General features: G+C 44.6%; 1 protein-coding gene across 11 annotated transcripts in view; it reads right to left on the reverse strand.

Moving 5' to 3' along the window:
* Window positions 1-25037, reverse strand: part of RBFOX1 (RNA binding fox-1 homolog 1) — a 1459388-nt gene that overhangs the window by 1306574 nt on the left and 127777 nt on the right. For all 11 annotated transcript variants that reach the window (XM_077918365.1, XM_077918364.1, XM_077918368.1 and 8 more), the window contains exon 2: window positions 15979-16038. In XM_077918365.1, coding sequence (XP_077774491.1) covers window positions 15979-16038 — 60 coding nt within the window. The remainder of the gene's footprint in view (window positions 1-15978; window positions 16039-25037) is intronic.

Consider the following 25037-nt stretch of genomic DNA (forward strand, 5'->3'; position numbering starts at 1 on the left):
TGGCCTAATCTTTCACTAATGCTAGAAGATAGGAGGAATAATAAATATATCCCTTATGCTGGTTAGATTATGTATTGAACTCATGTTTGGAGATAATGGTCCTGGGAGGGTTAGCCAAGGAATATCTTGTTCTTGAGGCTTCCCATCTTGTCTTATTCCATCACTGCATTCAAATGCAGAGTCTTCATTTCTCTGCCACTGTTTTGCACAGCTTCGGTCTGCCTCAAGGGGCTCCTGCACTTCCTCTGCCTATGCACGCAATTGAAAATTCTGCACCCAGTAAATACTGGGATACTTTCTCCCTCTCTCATAAGACTAGAACTCATGGTCATCCAGTGAAGGTGAGTGCTGGAAGATTCAGGACAGATAAAAGAAAGTCGTTCTTCATACAGTGACTCCCACAGGAGGCAGTGATGGCCACCAACTTGAATGGCTTTAAAATGGGTCTGGACAAATTCATGGAGGACAGGGGTGTTAGTGACTACCAGCCTTGGTTGGAAGGAGTTATGCTTCTCAACAGCAGTTGCTGGAAATCGCGGGAGGGGAGAGTGTGCTTGTGATCAGGTCTTGTTTGAGGGCTTCCTACAGGTATCAGGTTGGCCACTGTGAGAACAGGATGCTGGAGTAGATGAGCCATTGGCCTGTTCCAGCAGGTTCTTCTTTTGATCTTATAGCTGTTCCAGCCATGGCTAGCCTCCTCAGCAGTCCTTTCACATTTCTTTCTTCTCCTTAAGTCCCAAAAACATTCACCATGGGCTCCAACTTAACCACTTTTTATGCCTTGGAATATCCCTGTGCAAGGTCACCCAAAAGCATTTTAACTGCCCTCCCTCTGAGGCTGTTCATCTCAATGAGTAAAAATAAATAAATCTAGCAACAGAGACGTCATACACACACTCTCACACATGCCTATTTGAAAGAGAGGGGTGTTTTTTTTAACTAACACAGTCTTCATTGGGAACTCAAATGCCTCTCCTAACCTTATCTTGCCTTGCCAGGACATCTGTAAACATTCTGTACATGCCATTCATTTTCTATTAAGACAGCAGACTGTACATTAAATAATCAACTGCCCTCCAACCTTGATAAATAAAGCAGCAAAGAACAGCAGACTTCTTTCAGTGACCTTCCACCGCAAGCTTTCACGTCTCGCTTCTATACTTGGGAGAGATCTGTCTTGGCAGGAATTTGATGCTTGTTTAACAGTCCGAGAGGAAGGGACAAAAAAAGAGGGAGCATGTGAGGAGTGGTGGTGGAGGAACAGAATTAGATTTGTGCTCTTGGAAGCAATTTGAGCAACAACCGCTAACCCAGGCTTCACATTTTGGAAAGCCTGATGGGCCTTGAATGGGTAGCTATTTGTCGTATCTTGGCTGAAGCGAGCACTGCCCTTGTGGGTCTCTGTTAAAGTCATTAATAAAGTGTCTGCAAGCACTATTATTTTTCTGTTAAGCTCTGGGGCTGACCTACAGGAAGCAATGAAGAGGCAATGACAAATCTGATTGACCCACTCTTGATTGAGGGAGCACATGCTCTGCCTGCAGAATACCTCGGGTTCAGTCCCCAATGGCATCACCAGGTAGAGCTGGCAAAAGACTGTCACACGCAGGAGACTTTCCCAGCCCAACTTGCAGGTGCCATGTATTGAACATGGGACTTTCTGGACAAAAAGCATGTGCTGTACCACTGAGCTATGGCCCTTTACTATAACCAGATAGACCAATGATATGACTCAGTATAGAGCACTTTTCAACTTCCCTCACTGAGTGTGGTGTGGTGGACACCTACAGGAGAGAGGGCTTTTTGAGTAGTGGCACCCCACCTGTGGGGGTCAAAAAGGGACGCGGGTGGCGCTGTGGGTAAAACCTCAGTGCCTAGGACTTGCCGATCGCATGGTTGGCGGTTCGAATCCCCGTGGCGGGGTGCACTCCCGTTTCTCAGTCCCAGCGCCTGCCAACCTAGCAGTTCAAAAGCACCCCCGGGTGCAAGTAGATAAATAGGGACCGCTTACTGGCGGGAAGGTAAACGGCATTTCCGTGTGCGGCTCTGGCTCGCCAGAGCAGCTTCGTCACGCTGGCCACGTGACCCGGAAGTGTCTGCGGACAGCGCTGGCTCCCGGCCTATAGAGTGAGATGAGTGCACAACCCTAGAGTCTGTCAAGACTGGCCCGTACGGGCAGGGGTACCTTTACCTTACCCCACCTGTGGAATAATGTCCTCTTCAAAGAGGCTCACCTGGCACATACCTCAATGCCATGTTTACATCAGACAATTTGCAATTTGTTAACTTTCAATATTTATAGTCCACACCATAACAAAGTGGTGCTTTGTTCACAGGATGACTCACAAGAAGACGCAAAACAATTTAAAATTCACAATGGGGGGGGGAGTATAATTACAGCACACACACATAAAAACCCCTGTTGCAAAGAGTAGAAAAGGTTTAAAGCAAAGACTTCGAATAAAAGTCTGGGAAAATAAAAAAGGTAATTGTCAGAGAGCACCCCCAAAATCTTGCCAAGGGCCACCCTTCAGTGCAGCATTCATATCAATGACAACACATGGGCATTTAGGCTGTTCATTTTCAAGGGTGGAAAACATTCCACAAACATTCCACAACAGCCATGTAAGGTAGGCTAATACTTTCATCCCTGCACTGCAGATAGGAATGAGAGAATGCCAGCCTGCTTTATCATACTTTGAGCCGAATCAGACATGCAGAAATAGCATGTGGCTCTTTCATTCTTCGACTGAACCACTTCAAAATGCAGGGGAGGCATTGTTCATTTGAATGATCCATGATGCTGGGGGGGTGGGGAGCCGTTGATACAGAAAACATAAAGGATATCACTACATTAGAATTCTTTCCCTGGGCCTTTTCACCTGCAAGAATGTTTGTTTGACATGGTGAAATATTCAGTATGTACCCCACATCTCCTTTCTGAAGTGGTATAGTCAAAAAAAGGGCCCTCCCACTCACTATTTCTGCACAGATGAACTGGCCTTTGATGATCTCACTCTGGATTTGAACTGGCGACTCCCCAGTTTACAGGCTTAGCCATTACTCTACACCAGTTCTTGAAAGTTTCTTAAAAGGTCAGGAAAATGTTTAGAACATAGAGATATATAATATATCCAGAGGGGAGAAAACCCAAATGGTTTCCTGAATCTCTCACTGATGAAGCAAGGTTATTTTCCCTCTTATATCTTTTCTTTTTTTGTCAGATTAGCAGCAAAGCATATGACTTTCAGAGTCACCTTATTTATAGCCCGATAAATCCTCCTGCTTTAAGGAATGAAGCGGGAACCCAGGGGAGAGACAATTAAGAAAGTTCCCCCCCTCCTCTATGAACATCCCTGGGGATATATTTTCACTTCAGACAGAAGTCACAAAAACAGAGGCAAGCCCCCCCTCCTCAATTTTGTGTGTGTGTGTCCCCCAAGCCATTGCCTCCCACACACACTGCAATGGGCTCGGCAGGCAGTAAGGAAAGGTGGGTCGTGGGTATTTTGATGCACAAATTGGCCAGGATTTTCTCGGCGTATGTTCCCAACACTCGGGCATTTCATGGTCACCAGCACCAGTTGATTAAATGGCACCCTGCAGAAAGCGCACAGCGATTTCCCCCTCCTTGCCCTGCTAGCGCAACCATAATATTAAGAAGAGCCTTTGGTGGCCATGTTATTTTTTTAAGACCTCGCTCTATCCTGGATCGACCCGAATAGTATCCAACAGAGAGAATTACATCTTACTGCCTGCATCCCAAGAAGGGCAGGAGAGGAGAAAGAAATGCACCATTATCTTTATCGTACAAGGGAACTGGTCCTGACTCTCGGCTTAGCTACAACCTCACCTAGTGGCTAAGCCCCAAGCTGAATGGTAAGTAAAGGTAAGCACTATTATCCAGTGGGCAATAGCGGCAAGGGGCACAGTTAGAAAGAGAACAAGGCAGCAGGGCTGGGTGGCTGGGGTTCTGCATTCAACAACAGATGAGTGATTCCTGATTGAACAGGTTCTCTGCTTCAGCTCCACCTTTGGCTCCTCTCTCTCCTTTACCAAGTCAAGTCATTTCTTTCATCATGGCGGGGTGGTGTGAGGGACGAACCAGAGGTCTCAGGTTCCCCAGAGGGAGGTGGGCCTGGGAGCGGAAGATGTGGACGAGGTGCCTGAGGGGGAGGGAGACAATGAGGAGAGAGCGGTTGGAATAAGCCCAGAAAGGGCTGGGGAGACAGAAAGTTCACAGGGAACGCAGGGGTTAAGCTCAGGCTCAGAATCAGGGGGAAAGATTTACAACCGCCCTTGAGAGCCATGTGGAAAAGAGAAGGGCAGAACAACGGGGCAGGAAACTTTGCCATTTTATGAGCTGTTGGAGGGGCAAACGCAGGCTTCAGCAGAGATCTGAACTGAGTGACTCTGATGGATGAATGATGTGCTAATGACCCATTGTAAATATTGTAAATAAAGACTATAAAAACTTCAAGAGGCTCCCGTGGCATCTGTGGTGAGGAGAGACACCCACAGCTCTGACAGGTGGGGAACCTCTGACCCTAGGGGCCAAATGTGACTCTCCAGGGCTCTCTTATCTGCCCCTCATAACCCTCCTCAAGCAGCACCTCATCACCCCAGGCCACCACCCCACTCTGGTCCTACTTTGCACCCCCTTGAATATATTTGCCTGGCTGGAATGTCTACATGAACTCTTGATAATGAACTCTTGCTCATCTGGAGGGAGAAGTGTGTGTGTGTGTGTGTGTGTGTGTGTGTGTGTGTGTGTGTGTGTGTGTTTGTGTGTGTGTGTAAACGAGCCTACTGTACCTTTGCACTCATTTACATTCCACAAATCAGGCATAGGCAAACTCGGCCCTCCAGATGTTTTGAGACTACAATTCCCATCATCCCTGACCACTGATCCTGTTAGCTAGGGATGATGGGAGTTGTAGTCCCAAAACATCTGGAGAGCCGAGTTTGCCTATGCCTGCCATAAATTTACATTCATTCTTCTGTTACGATCGCAAAAACAGGAAGCATTTTTACCAGTGCTGTTTTTCTAAATAAAAAGGTTTGGAAGAACAAAGTCTGTCCCTTACTGAGCTAGACGGACCAATGGCCTGAGATAGTATGAGACAACTTCCTATGTTTCTCTTGCCACTTAAAAGTGGCTGTGTGCATGTATGCTCCTAAAGGGAAGGGCTGTAGCTCAATAGTAGAGTATTCACACCGGCATGTGATAAAATCCCCTGGCTTTGTGAAGGAGACGCCAGGGCTCTAACAGTTGTCAATGGGAAAGTCTACAAGCACAAATGCACTCTGCCCTCCTGAGGTTTCCAACATCTGGGATTCAACAGCATACTGAATCAGAACATAATGTTCATAATGGCTAGTAGCCACTGACAGCCTTGTCCTCCATGAATTTGACTAATACTCTTTTAAAGCCATGCAAGTTCCTTCTTTTATCTGTCAACTTCCAACATGTTCTCTTTTTAGGACCCATCCGATTCTTCCCATGTAAATTACTGTAATATTTTAATATTGCACTGATATATTATTTCAGCTTGTCCTGTGATCTTATGGTGGAGGGCAGGTAAGAAATCTAATGAATGAATGCAGGTACCTTTCTCTTGTTTCTCCGCAGCCTTCTTTGGGCTACAGTCCTGCTGACATCACCAAATGAGTTTTCTATTAGAAGGATGTGATTTTTCCTTGCCATGATCACCTGCCATTGGCATGGGCAGTTGTGGAGGAAGTGCCCTGTGTAATTATGGTAGGACACAAGCTTTTTGTGTTTGCTGAGATCCAGTGCGAATTCAACTCAGAGTAGACCCCTTGAAATGAATGGACACAACATAGGCCCATTAATTCCAAGGAGTTGTACCCAATCCTACTCATAATAGACCAATTTAAATTAATGAACCTGACACAACCCTGTGAGGATTGAACTGCTATTTTTTGTTCTCTGTTTGGGGATAGGCTACCAAGCATTTCATCCTTGTTGCCAATGTGCCTTTTTTTATCTTCCATTCTTTGTAAACCTCCCCCCCCCCCCTTTTTACTTTGCTCTTGGGCATTTTTTTAAAAAGCCAGTTTGAAGGCTCTTTGTGTGTACAAAGGCAGCATGGATATTTGAAACAAACAAAGGAACAAATGAATATGTAAAAAAAAAAAAAGTTGCATGCTCTGAATTTATGCCCAGAAAAACTGCATATATTCAAAGGGGGGAACGTAACACACTTCAAAGAACCCAAATATCAAGTTTGTGGCTTTTAAAATGGGACAGAGTCATAGATATCATGAACCACAACTTCCTAGAAATTGTCACTAGATGGCATCTGATCACCACACTTGAAATCTCAGCATTGCATTTTTCTTTGCCGTCAACACATTTCTGTCAACATGATTCTGTGTCTCGAAAGGAAGGAAACAAGACTTTTGGAAAGACAGGATTCTTTTCTCTTTTTCTTTATCCTTAACCATTCATCAGTATCAACTTGGCAAAAAAGGCAATTGCACAAGCAACTAAAGGTAAAGGTAAAGGTAAAGGACCCCTGGATGGTAAAGTTCAGACAAAGGCGACTATGGAGTTGCAGCTCTCATCTCGCTCTCAGGCCAAGGGAGCCAGTGTTTGTCCACAGACAGCTTTCCTGGTCATGTGGCCAGCATAACTAAACCCCTTCTGGCGCAATGGGACACCGTGACGGAAGCCAGAGCACACGGAAACGCCGTTTACCTTCTTGTCACAGCAGTACCTATATATCTGCTCGCACTGTCAGGATCCAAACAGAATGTGCAGAGAGTAGGGATAAACAAACCACACTTTCAGTTTTTGATATTTCCAATTTTAAGTTCAGTTCTCTACATTCCCACACTAACTTGTCCTCGCAAATAATTATTACTGTTATTAATGTTGTTGATGATAATTATGTTTTTGCCACCGATGGCTCCTTTGGGAGGAACAACATGATTTAAATTAAATTATTATTAGTAATAATAATAAATGCATATGTAATCACACTTTGCAAGCAATTGTAAATAGAAGCATAGAGGAGAAGCTATATTTCAAGGAAAACGTGCCCAAAATCTGTTTCCATGGCACGATTATCTAAGAACGAAGGGGCAGATTGGATTGGTTTGCATTTTAATGCAAATTTACCTAATTTACATTTCCCAAACCTGTATGCAAACTGTAACACAGCTATCTTTCAAAATTCACACTTTTCCCAATTTTAGGATGCCGTTATTCAACCCAAAATATTTACAGAAAAAGGCATGTATCAGAGGGAAGTGCATAAAAATGCAGAGATCTGTGAAAGTAATATCCAAAAATTCATATCATTGGAGAAAATTGCTTGCAAAAATGTGTGTACTGGGTAAAATTGCGTACAAAAGTCTGCATATTGGTAGAATGTGCACTCAGATTCCCAGTTTAGCATCTGGACTAATGGCATTTACTGAACTCCGATAATGCTTCTTGCTGGCCTGGACAGAGGATACTAGGGTGGTGGTAGGAGTAGGAGTGGGAGTGTGTATAGAAAGCAGCCTATTGTGCAAAAGTCAAATTCATATGTTTTGCTCTGCCCAGTTTTGCTTCTGGATTTGCCCACCACTGGTGTGTTGCCCCTAGAACGTTGGAAATGTGGTTCTTGGTATGGGGAAGAAAGAGATGGGAACAGGAAAGAGAGGGTTTTATCCAACATTAGCCATATTCGGAGCAGACTCACTAAAATTAATGAGCATGACTTACTGAGACTGAATAATTTCCATGAGTAAAATGCAGTTGACTAAAATCCAGAGAGTGCTGTGTGCCTGTGTAAGTTTTTGGTATATATGCTGTATATACATACATGTATGTTATCCATAGGGCTATCATGAGGCCCTACAAGAAGTGTATTGACTAAACAAAGTTAGCCACCACAAGTTTGTGTGTGTATATAGCTCCTCACACAGGTGGTTTAGGCTTCCTGTTCCCATTTGCGCTCCAGTGCAGTTGACAACGGGCAACTAAAGAGCTTAAAAACAAGCCCATGTTGCATGCATGACACACTAAATGTGCCTTGAAACCTTGCAACTACCTTTTCTGACCAGACATCTGCCTTTCTGGACCAGAGCAAATGCCGTCTCTCCCTTGAAGACGCATGGTCAGGTAATTTCAGGTAGCTCGGCATCTCATTTCCATTCAGATCACAGACTGCACTCCTGCAGCAATTTTATTTCTTGGCAAAAAAAAAAAAAAAAAAACGACGAAAAGGAGAAAAATCATTATTGCCTACATTGAACTACCTTTAAGACTTCTCCCATCCAGCCAAACTCTTTTCTCATAGTCTCCTGATTAAACAAACAGACCCAAGCGTGATTGTTTCTTGTTATCCAATATCAATATTTTGCACAACTTTCAGAAATGGGAAGGAAAATAAGGCCACTTTAGCAGAGGGCAAAACACTGCAATAAATAGTGATATAATTTCCAGACACTGAATGGGAGCCATCACAGCCCATTTGGCTCTAGAGGGAGATTGAATGCCACTAGAAGTATTAAGGGTTTGTTTGTTTTTCCAGAGGAAAGCACCACCAAGTGATTTGAAGCCTGTCTCTCTACTTTTGCCTGTAGATATGGCTACCATATCATATATACTAGGGGTAGGGAACCTCAGGCCTAGAGGGCAAGTGTGGCCCTCCAAACCTCTCCATCTAGCCCTTGGGACGCATCCAAGCCCTTGGGACACACCCTCTCTGCAAGTCATGCCCTCCTCAGCCCTGTTTTGCACTCTCCTCAAGTATTTTTGCCAGGCTGGGATGTGTCTGGGAAACTCTACTAATGTCCTTTGCATGCCTGGATGGAGGACAGAAAGGAGTGTGTAGCACTCCTATACAGAGCTAAAAAATTAATTTGCTGCTCTGTCCACTTTTGCCTTTGGCTCCATCCACCACCTGCATGTGGCCTTCAAAAGGCTGCCCAGAAGGAAATGCAGCCCTCCAACAGAAAAAGCATTGCCACCCATGATCTACTGATAGCAGACTCATTATCTGAGTGTGGAACTTTATATAGCCACTTGTTTTAACTAGGCACATCCCTCTGTTTGCTATGTTTGTGAAGGGCTTTCTACAATGGGGGTCACACAGCTGAGGTTTGTGTCAGAAGAGTAGGGAGAGAACTAATTTTAGGGGACTCATTATTTTAACACAGGGATATATATTGCCTTGTTATTCCTGATAAGGATACCAAGATGGGAAATTGGAGGAAACTTAAAGGCTGTGCTTGGGCAATGCTCTCCAAACTGCAGGGGGTGGTGTTTTACTGGATTTTGGGGAAACTCTTGCGAGACCTGGAATCCCAGCACTCTAGCCTGCTGCTGGCTTTGACTTTGCAAGGGTGAGGGCCCTCTGCCCAGGGGCCAAATGAACACTCCTTAGACCACACCCCCTTTCCAAACCACATCCCCTACTGGCCCTGCTTCTCACTCTCCTCAAGTGTTCTTGCTTGGCTGGAATGTGTCCTCAGACTCTGTTAATCCCACTTGCTTCCTGAGATGGAAAATACTGAAGGGTGTGTGTAGAAACTTCTGACTGTCAGGCTTCAAGAAATCCAATCCCTCCCACGCTGGACAGCCAAGAATCAGATAAACAAGAAGAGCTCTAACCAAGTCTTTTATTCAATATTCACAGCAAGAGGCTTAGAAAAGGTGCCTCTATTTCAGTAATGGCGCTGCTCCGAGTCAAGTCCCACCCCCTCCGTCTCTCCTATTCTACATCATCCCTGCATCAGCCGATCTGTGCTTTCTGCCTCTGAGCTTTCTGTTCTCCTACTCTCAATGTCCGCCAGGTCCTGGGAAAGGAGAGGGGTCAGGAATGTTTCTAAAGACACTGAGTCTGTCAGCTGTCTCTCACCTGGTGCTGCTGCTTCATCCTGCCCCTCTCCCAATATTTCCCAGCTTCTGCCTTCTGCAGCCTCTGAACTATGACCTTCTGGGAACCACTGTTGTAAATCTATACTGTCCTCCTCTTCTCGGGAACGTTAAGGAGGAGAGGGCGGTCTCCATCATTCCTCCTCAGTCCAGTTCCTGACACTAACATACCATGCAATTGCAACATTTGCATTTTAAGTTCTGCCTGCTTTAACCTCTGGACTGCTCATCACCAGTATGCAGCCCCTGGCAGGTTGTCCAGAGGGGAATATGACCCTCTGGCTGAAAAAGGTCCCCCCCACACACACACACACCTGGACTATTGATTGGGTTGAACCAGCACTAATCCAAATCCCTCTTTGGCCTGTACCAGCTGTAAGAACATAAGAACCTGCTTGATCAGGCTAATGCCCCATCTAGTCCAGCATCCTGTTCTCACAATGGCCAACCATGTGCCTTTAGGAAACCTTCAAGCAGGATCCAAGCTCAAGGGCACTCTGCCTTTCTAGCAAGTGGTATTCAGAAACATTGCTTACTCTGATTATGGAGGTAGAGCATAGCTTCCTGTTAGAATTCCTGCTCCATGATTGCAGTCGTGGGATTGTTGTCTTTCACATGACGCCAGCCACCTGGTGCATGGTGGAATGCAGTGGGGCCTGAGGGGTTTGTAGGCAGGAACACTTGCAGGAGAAAGAGGGATGGTAAATGGAACAGTCTTGGCTCTAGAACCAAGAAAGTACATAGGCACAGAGGAGGCTGTTCAACTGGTGCAAATGGGACAGCTGCCCCATCAAGCTCAGTCTGCCCTCAGGTAGCCCCCAGTTGCCTGCCTTCATACTTTCAAGCTGCCCAGGGTTGCTGCCTCACTGTCAGCTTCCTCTTCCCGAGTCTGCAAAACTCAAAAGGGAGGAGGAGGGAAACAAAACCAGAATGAGTTGCTTCTGCCTGTCATGTGCTCTGGCTTCTTCTACTGTTGGGCTTCCTGCCATCCACCCTTTCAGCCCCAATGGGTACCAGCCTCCATTGCACAGGAAGGTGTGAACAGGCAGTTTGCAACATGCATAGTGCAATTTCAACACCAATGAAATAGTTTTATACCAACTTGAGCCAAAGGCCATCGAGTCTTTAATAAAGCATTTAACTGCTGCAAGAGGGGCAGAGGGGGATTATCAGTATTATAAAATGAGTTTGATCCCACTTTAATAGGTTTTTAAACTAGAGCAGCTGTGCCAGGAAGAGAGAAGGGGGAAACAGAGTCTTTCCCTTGGTGGCAGGCAACCAATTTCTCTTTGATCAGAGCACAAGTAAGTGCCACTCACAATACAGAAAACTTCCAGCAGCAAGCTCCTGTATTAGATTGGATGTGTGTGTGTGTGTGTGTGTGTGTGTGTGTGTGTGTGTGTGTTATGTAAATTGTAACCGCTCATTAATGCCTGTTTCACAAGCCAACTGACTCGCTTGGTAGCTCTATGAATTCATGATCAGTTGTAATTCACCTCCAGCGTGGTGTGAAATAAAAATTGAAGACTGTCTGCCAAATGAAAAATGGGAATGGATGAAAAATGGGTTGTAGGCCGACAGGCACCACAGGGGTTGATTCCCTTCTAAAGCAGTGTTTCCCAACCTTGGGCCTCCAGCTGTTTTTGGACTACAACTCCCATCATCCCTAGCTAGCAAGACCAGTGGTCAGGGATGATGGGAATTGTAGTTCAAAAACAGCTGGAGGCCCAAGATTGGGAAACACTGTTCTAAAGCAATGAACTTCTGAAACTCTCTGTGGTCTCAACAGAGCACTTTGGTGATCAACAGAAGAGGTGTCATCAGTGTGGAGATGATATGCAGTTCTAGTACTCTGCAACATTTGGATCAGAAGAGGCCATGCAAGCCCTGGATTAATGCCTGGACTCAGTGTTTGGCTGGATGAGGGTCCACACACTTGAGTCTGAATCCTGGCAAGACAGAGGTGTTGTGGGTGTGTGGTTCCTGAACCCATATAATCAATCCAGTGCCATTGACATGCATGCATCCTCCATGCATTTGTCTAATCTAATCCCTTTCACTTCTCAAAATGATAATCGCAAAGCTGTTCTGAATCAACTCCCTTTTCGCTTTTCTTCCAGAGACTGGATGTTTACCAACATCACTCTTCAGGAAGCTACAGAATCATGTCTAAGGCACAATCCAAGCAATGACAAAGATGCCACTTTCATCTGAAGCCAAATGAAGAATGGAGTAGGACTGAAGGAGAGGGAATTGCATTATTTTCCACCTTGCTTGGATGCTTCCTGCAAATCCACCTGTTCTAAAATGGCCCAGCAATCAACCCTCTCTCCTCTTGTTGGCTAGCAGCCTGAAATTTTCCTGTTGCATATTTCCTATCTCAAGGATGGTACAAATACCAAACTTTGAAATTATTTATTTATTTATTTATTTGATAAAACTTATACATATACAACTTGCTAGCAAAAACCTCTCAAAGCAGTTAAAAAGAAGAAAAAACAGTGAAATGATTGGGGGGGTGGGAACAGTTAAAACCAACTAATTGAAACCTTCAACAATAATTACAACAAGAAGCGAAAAACCTGATTAAAACATGTGTCAACATTCTACATGTCTGGATAGGCTTGTGTAAACAAAAAGGTTTTTGTGCAGGTGTTAAAAAGACTACAGTGAAACAGCCTGCCTGGTTTCAATAGGCAGGGAGTTCCAAAGCACAAGAGCCACCAAATTAAAAGACTGATTCCTTACAAATGCAGAATGAGTATCGCATGGCATCTAAGTGCCTAAGTGCATGGATCTAAGTAGTCAAGTGGGGTAAGGCAATCATGCAGATAAACTTGTGTTCCCAGCAAACAGCATTCAGAGGCATACTGCCTGTACCAGAGGTGTGGGTGGAGGGAATGTCTCCCCACAGCCAAGGGACTGCACCAAATCAGATCTGTTCTACTGCAAGTGGGCAAGGTCACGTGAGCAAAAGATAGGTTTAATGTTTCCTCTTTGCAACCTAGTGATGTAGGATAACGTGCATAAACTACTGAATATCAGAGCACATTATTTTCTCTCTGAAACCACCGTTTTCTGTTGTGTGTGTGTGTGTGTTTAAACCTGCTTATTTTATTTTCATCCACTGCCTCTGCAAGAACAGCGTCAGCAGAATTGCACCCAGATGTTGGCATTGCTGATGTGCATTCAGAGGAATTTGTGCTGAATACCAGCTATCAAGGCACACTTATTATGCAGTACACAAAATCTCAGGAGGAGCAATACAATTTGTGCAGCTATCAGTTGCTCCACACGGTCTCACAATTAGATTTGCCAGGACAGCAGAGGCTAGCTTGTAACTTATTTGGGTAAGTAGCATCTTTTCCATGAGAGCAACATACGGTGCAGTGATGTTCATTAAGGCTGTATAACTGGAGAGCATCCATAGATCACCCAGTTCCAGCAAGCAGAACAAACCATTACTCCATCCCTGGGGTTTGAAAAGGCCACGGTCCACCAAAGCACCCTCCCTATCAGCATTATATCATTTTGCAAGACATGTCCCTGCTGTGTTGGGATTCAGTCTTCTCATGACAGACACAAATTCCTCAATGCCCTTCCAACAACACCAGTGGACAGCTGAGGACATAGCCCACACAAACAAAGCACCCCAAGTAAGGTGCCCAAGTCATCAGCCTCTAAACACCACCCCAACAGTCAACACACAATGCTGCTTCTGCCCTTGGGTGAGGACGAATTTGCCACACCCTGGGAAAGAAGACTCTAATGTTGTTTTTTTTGCAGGGGAGAAGGTATGGATGCCATGTGGGGGATGATTACAAAGGGGGAAGGATCATGATTTATAAGCCTGTGCCACCTAAAACTCTTCTCTCTCTTCATGAAACCTTCTCAGGGGCATAGCTAGTTGCTCTGGCACCCAGAGCGGCAGGGGCGGGGAGAGCTGTCCACGAAGTCTGCCTGGTGGACGCAAGCCCCAGGCTGCCATTTTGGGCAGCGCAGGGCCCCAAGCCACCGCATCACTCCCAGGAGAGATGCGTGGATTGGGTGCACTGCAGGCCAGGCCCCACGGTAAGTGCCCCCCCTTGCAGTGTGCCATTTTGTCACCCCCTCAGGGATGACACCTGGGACGCACCGCAGTCCCCGCACCCCCTCCCTATGTCCCTGCACCTCCCTCCCTCCCTTTGCAGTGGGCGCTTGGCTAGTCACTTGTTTGGGGACTGAGTATGAATTTTCTTGGGAGTGTCCCAAATGGCTTTAGTAATCCTACTGTGCATTTACTTCACACTGCTGGGGATTCCTGTGGTGTGGTTTTTTTCTGATTTGGTTTAATTAGTTTTTGGTCCAGGCAGGAAAGAGAATTTTAACCAACAGGTTAACTGATGTTTGGTTTTATTTGCAGATCCACTAAGTTATATTTTCATAAATATACTCTTTATTACTATAACTACATGTCTAGTCATAGTTAATGGAGGTAAAGAGCATCTTCTGTCCACAATAAATGACGTTATGGTGAACTCTAAGTCAGGCATAGTCAAACTCGGCCCTCCAGATGTTTTGGGACTACAACTCCCATCATCCCTAGCTAACAGGACCAGTGGTCAGGGATGATGGGAATTGTAGTCTCAAAACATCTGGAGGGCCGTTTGCCTATGTCTGCTCTGAGTCAATCTCCATTTTGATATATATTTAAAAAGCAACTCTACATGGGGATTTCATCAAACTCATAAACTCCTTCCATTATTTTAGAAGCTGTGCAAACTGCCTCTCCGAGTTAAAGCACTGGCCTTCAACTGGTGGTAGAACATCCACTACCAGGCTGTGACTTGGTTCAAGATAGGCTGCAACAGCAGTACTACCACCGTACAAATATATAGTGAAAGAAAGAAAGAAAGAAAGAAAGAAAGAAAGAAAGAAAGAAAGAAAGAAAGAAAGAAAGAAAGAAAGAAATGGGACCCCCAAGTCATACTTGGGTTAAAGGCGGGTTGCTAGTCTGAAAACACTGACGACAACAGAATCAAAACACTATTGTGGCTGGTACAGAATGGAAGGAATCAAAGCTGTACCTTTAACATCAGCAATCATTGGTCAGTGGTTATTTTTGCCCACCCAATGAGACCCAGTCCTTGGCTATTTCTCACGCACAGTGTTGAGGAGAAGGGTAAAACTGAATGTACACATCACTTGTGTGAATGTGGCACACACATGGGTGTAGCAAGTGAAATCAATAAAAAATACTCAACTAACTGAAGTTCTCCCCCCCCCCAACACACACACATAAATCCTGGCTACGTCCATAGTGGCTCATGCATAAATTCTCCATCAGATCCAAGAACAATATAAATGAACCCTGCCTGCAGCCAGGGGCTGGTCCAGTTAATCCATCCTTTGGGGGTTCCATTCTCTCTGTTCCCTCTGTTATGCAGTGTTCAAGAACAGGAAATGATGTTTCTGAGCTTCCCTCTAGAGCTAAGCCAAAATTTCCCGAAAGACATTTTCTCAGAATGATGCTAGAATATCTGGGAGTTCTGAGCACACCCTTACTCCCTCCTATAAGCTATTAGTGGGGATGATTGGAGATCTATACTGCACTTAGCTTTCCCATCCTGGGGACATGAAGTGGTGCATGATTTGGATGCCATGGGATGAGATACACATTCCAGCTATCATCTAACTGAAAACATAGCAAAAGCCTCCCCCACCTGCATTGCTTTCCCTTATTCACAAAAGTCAGGTGCACTCCATTTTGTGATCATCAATACAACAAGGGCTCAAAAGCCCTTCAGTGCAAGATGGATTTACCAGGTTCCCTAATGAACTCAAGTTGCAGCTATTCTGAACGATTTCCCTCCATCTGACAAGCAAATCACAAGTCTGCTAAAGTCATACATCTGAACCTTTGAGAACATTTAGCAAACTCTGATGCACTTATTTCCAAGAGGCTCACGATCCATCTCAGGGTTTTTATAAAAAGAAGAAGAAAAAGATTGCATTTGATGGATGATCAAAAAGAGCCACACACCAAAAAGAATGCAAAATGCAGTTACAGAATCTAATCCATTCAGCAAAATGTTTCGACTTACTGGACCTTGAGGAAGATTCCTGGCACTGCAGCCTAGCTCCATAGCATCAGATTTATAGCCCTGGAATTAAGACAGAGAGAAGGAGGCATGAGAAACTCTCATATGAGAGCAGAATTTGACACATACATAATGGCTAGGAGTGTTCAGTCTAGATGGACCAGAGGAAAATTCCCATTTGCTGCACAGTACAGTGGATGAGTCTCCCACTCATCCCAAACTACCTCACAGGGTTGTTGTAGGGGGGAAATGAAGGCTACGTGTGCTTCCTTGAGTCTGTTGGAGGAAGGACAGAATAAAAAATGGGTGGGAGAAATCAAATCTCAAGGCTACCACTCTGTGGCAAAAGGTAAATATGATTTTAAACAGGATTGAGCTGAATTCTTCCCAATCCAACTTTTCTTTGGCAGCTGCAGCAGCAGGGCTGGATTATGGAAATTTTGAAGGATGCAGGCTGTGGATTTACTGGGGATCCTGGTAGCAGCAGCAACCACAGTACAGCTAGGTTTCGTTTTTACTCAGGAGCCAAATCAGAGAGAGGACAGGAACTGTTGCCTTCACTCTGCTTTGGCTTCAGATGTCATCAGTCATCAAATGTCATTGGCTGCATGGTGCAATCATGAAGCCAAATCAGAATGAGAGCCAATGTGTGGGTAAAAATCACTTTAGAAATGGCGCTCTCCAACATGGGAGAACCCAACTGGTGCTGTTACCAGAACTACCAGTGAGTGAACTTATTTCTTTGTTGCATTTCCACAATGAGCCCAGGGTGGCATATATATTTTCCCATTTAATCCGCACAACAACCCTGTGAGGTAGTGCTGTCAGAAGGCCCACAAATAGGTAGCGTCCAGTTTCCCTCCCACTTTCAAAGTACAACTTCTAGGCTAAATGAACTGTGACGCAACCTTGGTGCTAAATTGTTCAATATAACCTCAGCAGCTACTTACACGTTGTATTCTTTTTGCCTCTCAGAAGTTCATTGTACCAGGAGTAAAAGTGAATGAAAGGACAACATATTCCCCACAGTAGCTGCCCATGGTGGTTGGCTTTTGTATGTTTAACCATTGATGTATTGCAGCTTGTTTCCTGTGTTTTCTTGAGTTTTATTGATCCTTAAATCTCCCCCTCACATTGTAACACTTCGTAGTCTCTTCCATCACACCCAGCCTTTTCCAACCTGCTATTCTCTAGATGCTGTTGGAATCCACCATGGCTAATGGCAAGCCTTCCCCAGCCTGGTGCCCTCCAGATATTTTGGACTACAACTCCCATCATCCCTGTCCATTGGCTATGGTGGCTGGGGCTGATGGGAGTTGGAGTGGAACAGCATCTGGAGGGCCACAGCTTCCCCATTCCTTAAATCCAGACTTGCCCAATTGCAAACCCATTAGCATGCTACACACACACACACACACACATCTGCTGCTGGCAGTGTGGAAATTTTGGAGGCAGTATATGCATTACATGTGGAGCGGCAGCATACAATAGTAACGTATCCATGGGGAGGTGGGGTGATTTGGGGAAGACCCCCACATACCAGAACATGATATACTTTTCCCTCTGCTGTTAGGAACACATGGGTGCTTGGCCAAAAAAAATCATTTCAGAGTAAATCCCAGGCCACAGAAGACAATACTGCTCATATACCTGTCTTTAAAGCAGAATTAAATTTGGACTTTTTGCCCCCAGATGTTAGAAAATCAGTGTATCCCTGAGGCTAAGAAATCAATGCAAGCAAGATCCATATTGCCACCTCTGAATAATACCACTTTCCAACAATTTATTTGACTGTCTCAACCATCTATTACCATGTAAATTGTTTCACACTGCAAGGGAAGAAAGAAATAGTGCTAATCTCCCTTCAGAAAGTCATAAAATAAAGAAATCAATTTCAAGGTCAATTTAGCCTAAATAACACCTGCTACCCTTTGTGTAACTCACAAGACCTTCAGAAGCCCACTGGCAATGTCTGTAAGCGTAACACATGCTGGTTAAAGATAAGCTTTCCATACAAGTCCTGGAAGAAAATGTATCATACAGACTGAGCTGAGTGACTTCCCTGTAAATTGGGACCTTTGAGAAATGTATTTAGGTCTTGGTTCATTAAGAACTCCATTGCAGGTACGACGATTCAGAGATCAAGCAGCTTTTTCTGTAATGACCAGGCGATGTCAGGTGCAGGTCAAGTAAGGATGCAGTTGCAAAGAGAGAACGTGTAACTTAAGACCAAGAAAAGAGCTTGCTGGATCAGGCCCATCCAGTCCAGCATCCTGTTCTCACAGTGGCCAACCAGATGCCCCAATAGCAAGCCCTTAGACATGATCTCAGCACTCTCCACTCCTGTGGTTTCCATGAACTGGTATTTCCACCTACTGTCGGGCTCCCTGACTGCTGACCTACCAGTCCCAGTGGGCACTAACCTCTACTAGATACACTGGTATGGTGGAACCTCTGGGACTAAGGGCCATGGGAAACAAAGCTTTCCCAGGGGTTCCATATTCTAAGCATAGATGTTAGGTGCACTGGAAATGACATCCACCTGGGCTCCCTACACCTGAGCTGTTGCTGAGCATATTGGCAGCAACTTAAGAGCCATGAGCCCTAGAGCATATAGGTTTCCAGACTCCTACCACCCACAGCTGAAGATGCCTGACATTCATCCTGCCATTTCCAGTGGGCCATGGAAGGAATTACACATCAGCATCCAGATCACAAGTGACTGAATTAATGGGAAACATTGTTTTCCTTATGAAAATATCATACATAAATGCATGCAAAATAAAGCAAGAAGCAATTGGAAAATCCTCAGGCCAAACTCTCCCCAACAAATAACTGCGAGAGGAGAATTTAATAGCAAGCAATTACCCAAAGCTTATGCCAGGCTCCAGCCAAAAAATGCACTTATAAGGTATTGTGTTCCTTGCAGTCAGCATAATATAATATCACTTTAGAGCAGGATTAAGGGAAAAAAACAATATAAATCGTGTAAGCCCAGGATTAATTTTAAAATTGTATACTTTAAGTGTGGGTAGGTGGGGAAAATCTTTATGTAGCTTGGCAAGCAATTGTAGGGTACAGTAAGTTTATAGGGGGACAAGGAAAAGATGCAGCTAGATTGCAATGATTTATAGGGAGTCGGAACTAATATCAAATGCACGCAAAAATGCAGCACAAGTTAGAAAGGACGTTAGCTCTGAGTAGATGTCAACTGTGAGTACTGAGGGGCAGGGCTATCCTAAATTGCCTTGGAAGCAGCTTAGTTTTTCTTTTCTTAGAGATCGCTTGAAGAAAACCCATATTATGAGTTGCTTGCATCTGTAAAATGAAATAGCAGATGCACTCCCTCCCCCACTGGGATCGGTGACTTTCTTCACTCAAAGCAGGCAATCTACCATGGAACTAGGGACCGCAGGAAGCTGTCTTACGCCAACTCAAATCATTGGTCCATCGGCCTATTGCCTACACTGACTGGCAGATTCCTATACTCCCTAGCACAGTGACAGGGCATCTACTTTGCATGCAGCCTCCCAGGTTCAATCCTGGCATCTTCATGTGAGGCTGGGAAGAGACCCTTTCTGAAATCCTGCAGATCCACTGCAAGTCAGTGTAGAAAATACTGAACTAGGTGGACCAATGGTCTCGTTCACCCTGTAAGAAGTACGTATGGGGAGAGACAAGCCTGGTTCAATAAAAGAAATAAGACTCCATTGATGTATTTTAAAGGGCAACTCAAAAACAAATGTTATGCTAAAGGTCAGGTGGGTGGTTGTTTTTATTGGAAAGGCAGAGCAAAGGACAGGTGTTATGAGCAGCACCTGGCTTCCACTTTTTGCCCACTCCATCCCCTTGGGGTTCTTACACATAATTTCAACTTTTTGCCCACTCCATCCCCCTGGGGTTCTTACACATAAAAGACCATTTTGAAGACTGGCTGCAGCGCTTCAATGGCTTTTATTAATGCTGAATCAAAATGCCGCTCCCTCCCATATTTCTTTTTTAAAAATGCTGCATCCACAACAGGGGTGACCAATAGTGCAATGCACATGGACACGTGTGTGGAGAGACAAAGCCAGTGAACCTTAGATGTAGGAAAAGAGGGATGATGATGATAATGATGATGATGAGACTTCAAGCAATCCATAATTCAAGGCAGAAGTCCCCTAAGCCAAAAGTGCACCACAGATCACACCAGCAGCATTTCCTGCTAGGATACGTAACATTGGCTTTAGTTTCTACATTGCTCCATTCTGGAATAAATAGTTTGCAAAGGAAGGGTCGTCGTTCAGCATAGAGCATCTACTTTGCATGCATGTTCATTCCCCAGCATCTCTAAATAAAACTAGGATAGGGTTCCCATATTTCAAAAAGTAAAAACCAGGACACCCTGAAAGTTGTTGAGCTTTGTTGTTGAGCTTTATTTTTACAAAAACACCAAAAAAATCCCCACGATTTTTCGATTGACTCGCCTAAGATCCAGGACGAAGTGCCGCCTTTCAGAAATTCCCCCTGGATGTCAATTCCACCTTTGAAATCCCAGTAATGTCCTGGAAAATCCAGCCCTAAACTAGGAGAGACCAATTCCTGAAGCTAAGAGGGGACAAGAGGTTCTCATAGCAAGTGCTCCAACACCACATTTGACCCAGTAGTGGGACAGAGTGGGCAGCCTTCTCAACGCTGCATGTTGCCGCAAGAGGGAGAAGGCAGGGCCAGGAGCATCACACATTGTGCTTGCCCACCACTGCAATGTTTTTCTTCACAGAACCCCTTGAACTGCTTCATAGTTCCATTCAGGCTAACCACAAAACAGCTGAGAAACACTGGTCTACACTGACTGCCAGCAGCTCTCTAAGATTCCCTATAGGATTCTTTCTCAGGTTTACCTGGAGATGCCAGGGATCTTGAGGCCCCTAATTCAATTCTTGACATCTCCAAGTAGGGCTGGAATGTCCGCTGCCTAAGTCAGTGTAGAGCATAGGTTTTCAACCTTTTTGAGTCCATGGCTCCCTTAACCAACTACATTCTTTCTGCGGCACCCCTGTGGGGCTCAGGAACACAGTTATTTCACCCCCTGCCTGCAGAGCTGGCAGCCCCTCACCCTTTTTCTAACACCCTCCATTGTGGAGTGTTCCCTCAGCCTCCTCTCGTCTCCCCTCTCCTTTGGAGTCCCCCGGCCAGCTACTGCTGACACCCCTGGTCTCTGAGCTGCTCCCCCCCAACAGAGGTGCCTCTTAAAGGCGTCATTCGCCTGCAGAGCTTATAGCCAGGGCTGCTGCAATAAACAGCTATGCAAGCCTTGGGGAGGCAGAGGTGTGAGAGGACATTAGAGGAGGGAGAGAAGGAAAGAGGGACAAAGGCCAGTGTTTCTGTAGCACCCCAGGGTGCCACGGCACACTGCTTGCAAACAACTGGTATAGACAATATTGAGCTAGATCAGTGCAAGGCAGTTTCCTATGCTCCAGCAGAGATTCAGCAGCATCTGCGTTGGGCTATAATTGTCTTTGGAATGAAAAAAAAATATGAAATGATTTAGCAATGCACAAAAAGTTGCAAAGATTGCAGCAATGACTGGAAGGTTTGTGTTAGCACCCTTCAACGATGGCAAAACACATGTGGAAGTGAAATGGAAGCCAACTGGACCACCACCATGCCAGAGCAGATGTTAGAAGTTTAAAGTTCCATGCTGAGACTAACAAATATTTTAGCTAAGCAAAGCTGCAACAGAATACCACTCTAGGGGAAGAGGAGACTTGAAGCATCTGAATGAGTCTACCAGTGAGCCAATGAACTGTGGTTAATAGCTACAGATTCTTTAAAAAGCAGAAAGGATCCAATCTAAAAAGAATTGAAAAATAACAGTATGTCATGTACTATTGTTACTGTGGCTTGCCTCTGGATGATAGAAGAGGCTTGGGGTTCTATTCAACTAAGTTATACTCAGAGTTGACTCATTAAAAGGAATGAACCTGGCATGTCTATTAATTTCAATAGGTCTGCCCTGAGTAGGACTAGCATCGGCTTCTTGACCTCTGGTGTGTGGTCCTGTATCCTTGCTCCTGCTTCCTGGTTCTCACTTAACCCTTTCGTCCTGAATCCTGGTTCTCAGCTCCTAGCTCAAGTCATGGTCCATCTCTCACAATGTCTTCAAGGAGACCTTCAGGGAAGGATAGAATGTAAAAAGGGTTCCAAGAGGATAGAAAGTTTGAACTTTATTGTGTAAAACAATGCACCCTTCAAAAAGAAATAGAAGCTTGAACTTGGTTTCAACCATAAGGCACCAATAAGTGCATGATTAGATTAATGTTCTCAATTAAATATTATATTAGTTCTATCACTATCTTGAGTAAGTCGTTAGAAAGTTATAGCATCATCAAACTCGTGAAATAGTATTAAAACAAACAAGCTTAACGAAAAACAAAGGAAAGGGATGATTAGAGGCAATATTCTCAAATGTTTATTACTCGCTACAGATGACTTTTTCCCTTAACTCTCATCTCAGGCAGTCTGAGTTTTCCAACTGGCCAAGGAACTTGGGAGAACTTGTTAGTATCATTAGTTTTCTCCTTTTTAAAATGCCAGGTCAGTGCCAAAGAAAATATCTATTACTGTACATGATGCTTGTTGTTGTTTAGTTGTTTAGTCGTGTCCGACTCTTTATGACCCCATGGACCAGAGCACACCAGGCACTCCTGTCTTCCACTGCCTCCCACAGTTTGGTCAAACTCATGTTAGTAGTACATGATGCTATCAAGAATTAAAACAAAAACCCTAACCCTAACAATGGGATGTTAAATTATATAAACCTGGCCAGGCAAAGTAGTGAGTTAACTTTGAGCCCAACATTGATAGCCAGAGGAGCTGTAGTGGGTGCAGGGAAGTGGTGTTGCTGTAAGGGTCACTTCTCCTAACAAGTTCCAGTCCAATCCAATATACAACCCATTTGGAGTGTGTACATAGAGATGGATGAATTTCAGTTTCTTGATATCTTTTTTTCCAATCTAAAGTTCAGTTCATCACATTCCCACCATCAGTTTTACATTTTTTTTTAAAAAAGGCTGCATTTTGTATGCATTTTATGTGCATATCACCTAATATGCTTTAGTTTTTGTACGAGTTGTTACCCAATATATGCATTTTTGCAAACAATTTCCCTGATACAATGCATTGTTATACATTGTACATTGTCTTCAGTAATGCAGATATTCTGGGGCATACTTCCCTCCTAATACAGACCTTTTTGGGGGTTAGAAAACTGCACTGCAAAATTTAGAGGTGTGAATTTTGAATATCCAGTGACAATATCTAGCACGTCACATCCAAAGGCAATCTCCAAGCTGATGACATCTAGCAACTGATTCCTGCCCGCTGCCATCTTTTATAACTCAACAGCAGGAAGGCAACAGCTCCATTATGAAGGCTCCTGGGGCTGAAAGTTGGAGCAAAGCAGGCGGAACTAGCCACCACCACCCCACACTCCTGTTTCCAATCTCTTTGATGTGAAGTGCTTCTTCACATAGTGCATCATTAAACTATGGAACTCACTCCCAGAAGAGGTAGTGATGGCCACTAACATGGGTGGCTTTAAAAGAGGTATAGGCACAGTTGCCCCAAGGCTATCAAAGCTTACTAGCCCAAATTGCTAGGTTTTAACTCTACTGTTGGAGGCAGTAGATCAGGGGTCAGCAAACTTTTTCAGCAGGGGGCCAATCCACTGTCCCTCGGACCTTGAGGGGAGGGGCAGACTATATTTTGAAAAAAAATAATGAACAAATTCCTATGCCCCACAAATAACCCAGAGATGAATTTGAAATAAAAGCACACATTCTACTCATGTAAAAACACGCTGATTCCTGGACTGTCCATGGGCCGGATTGAGAAGGCAATTGGGCTGGATCCGGCCCGCGGGCCTTAGTTTGCCTACCCATGCAGTATATCCCTGAATACCAGTTGGTGAGAATCACAAGCAGGGAGAGTTGCTGTTGCACTCAGGTTCTGCTGCTGGGATTCCCATAGTGGCATCTAGCTGGCTGTTGTGAGAAGAGGATGGTCCATTGGCTTCATCCACCAGCTCTCTTCCTATGTTCTTAACACAGAGTCTCTCTCCCCTTGGTATCAGGGAACATGTGGCATGTTGCATCTTGGATCTGCCATTCTGAACTGGACAAGACAGGGATGGTCCACGGGGCTTTGAATACTCCACCTAGTTTTTATTTACTTGTGATTCTCTATTGCCGCCTCTGTTTAAAATGTAGATGGCAAACTCCTTGGAACAAGAACAGATAGGCGCATCTTTATCATCTGAAACAAAGTCACATCCGACCAATGGAAAACCGGCAGCAGCTTATATGACATCACTCCAGTCTGTGAGCTCTGTTCCCCCTCCACATTCCATCAGGCTGACTGCAGATTGTCATTAATGCCCTTAAAATTGCCCATTATCCAAAATTATCACTCTAAGTAGTATTTAATGGGTTGATTAACAATCCTGCTTTAATCATTGATTCCAGGAGCAGCAGAGGAAGATTTCTAAAAACAGCCCACCATACAATGGCCAGAGGTGCAAATGAATGGCCATTAAGGTCATTTAGCATTTCATTTGCTCAATAAAACAAACCCAGATCTCCTTCTACTCTGACAAATGGGAATTGGTGGATATTCTTCTTCCTTCCTTGGCCCCCAGCAACTGTTTGCTTGCTGTGTATGCCTTTCTATGTATCTGCCTGTGAAATCCAATTCTGCTTACACACTGAAGCACTGAAGGTAAGCTTTAGCATTTCCACCTAGGGGGAGAGTAGAAATGAGCTCCCCGTATTGATTCTGTTTGTCTCTCTCCACACACCCCAGCCTACCCCACCTGCTTTGCTCTTCAGAAAGAAACAGAAAAAATAATAGGAGCTGTTAAGACAGTTAAAGGAGAAATACGGTAGTTACATTTCTGAAGGGGTGGCAGGATTTTGGCAAAGAGCAAGGCTGTTGGTGGAGAGGTCTGAGGATTCTGAAAGGATCTGATCAATGTGAAGATCAGAACTGACTTATGCATCAGCATTAACTATTTTCCAATA

Source organism: Podarcis muralis, chromosome 14 (genome assembly GCF_964188315.1).
Source record: "Podarcis muralis chromosome 14, rPodMur119.hap1.1, whole genome shotgun sequence".
In the NCBI taxonomy this organism is placed as follows: Eukaryota; Metazoa; Chordata; class Lepidosauria; order Squamata; family Lacertidae; genus Podarcis; species Podarcis muralis.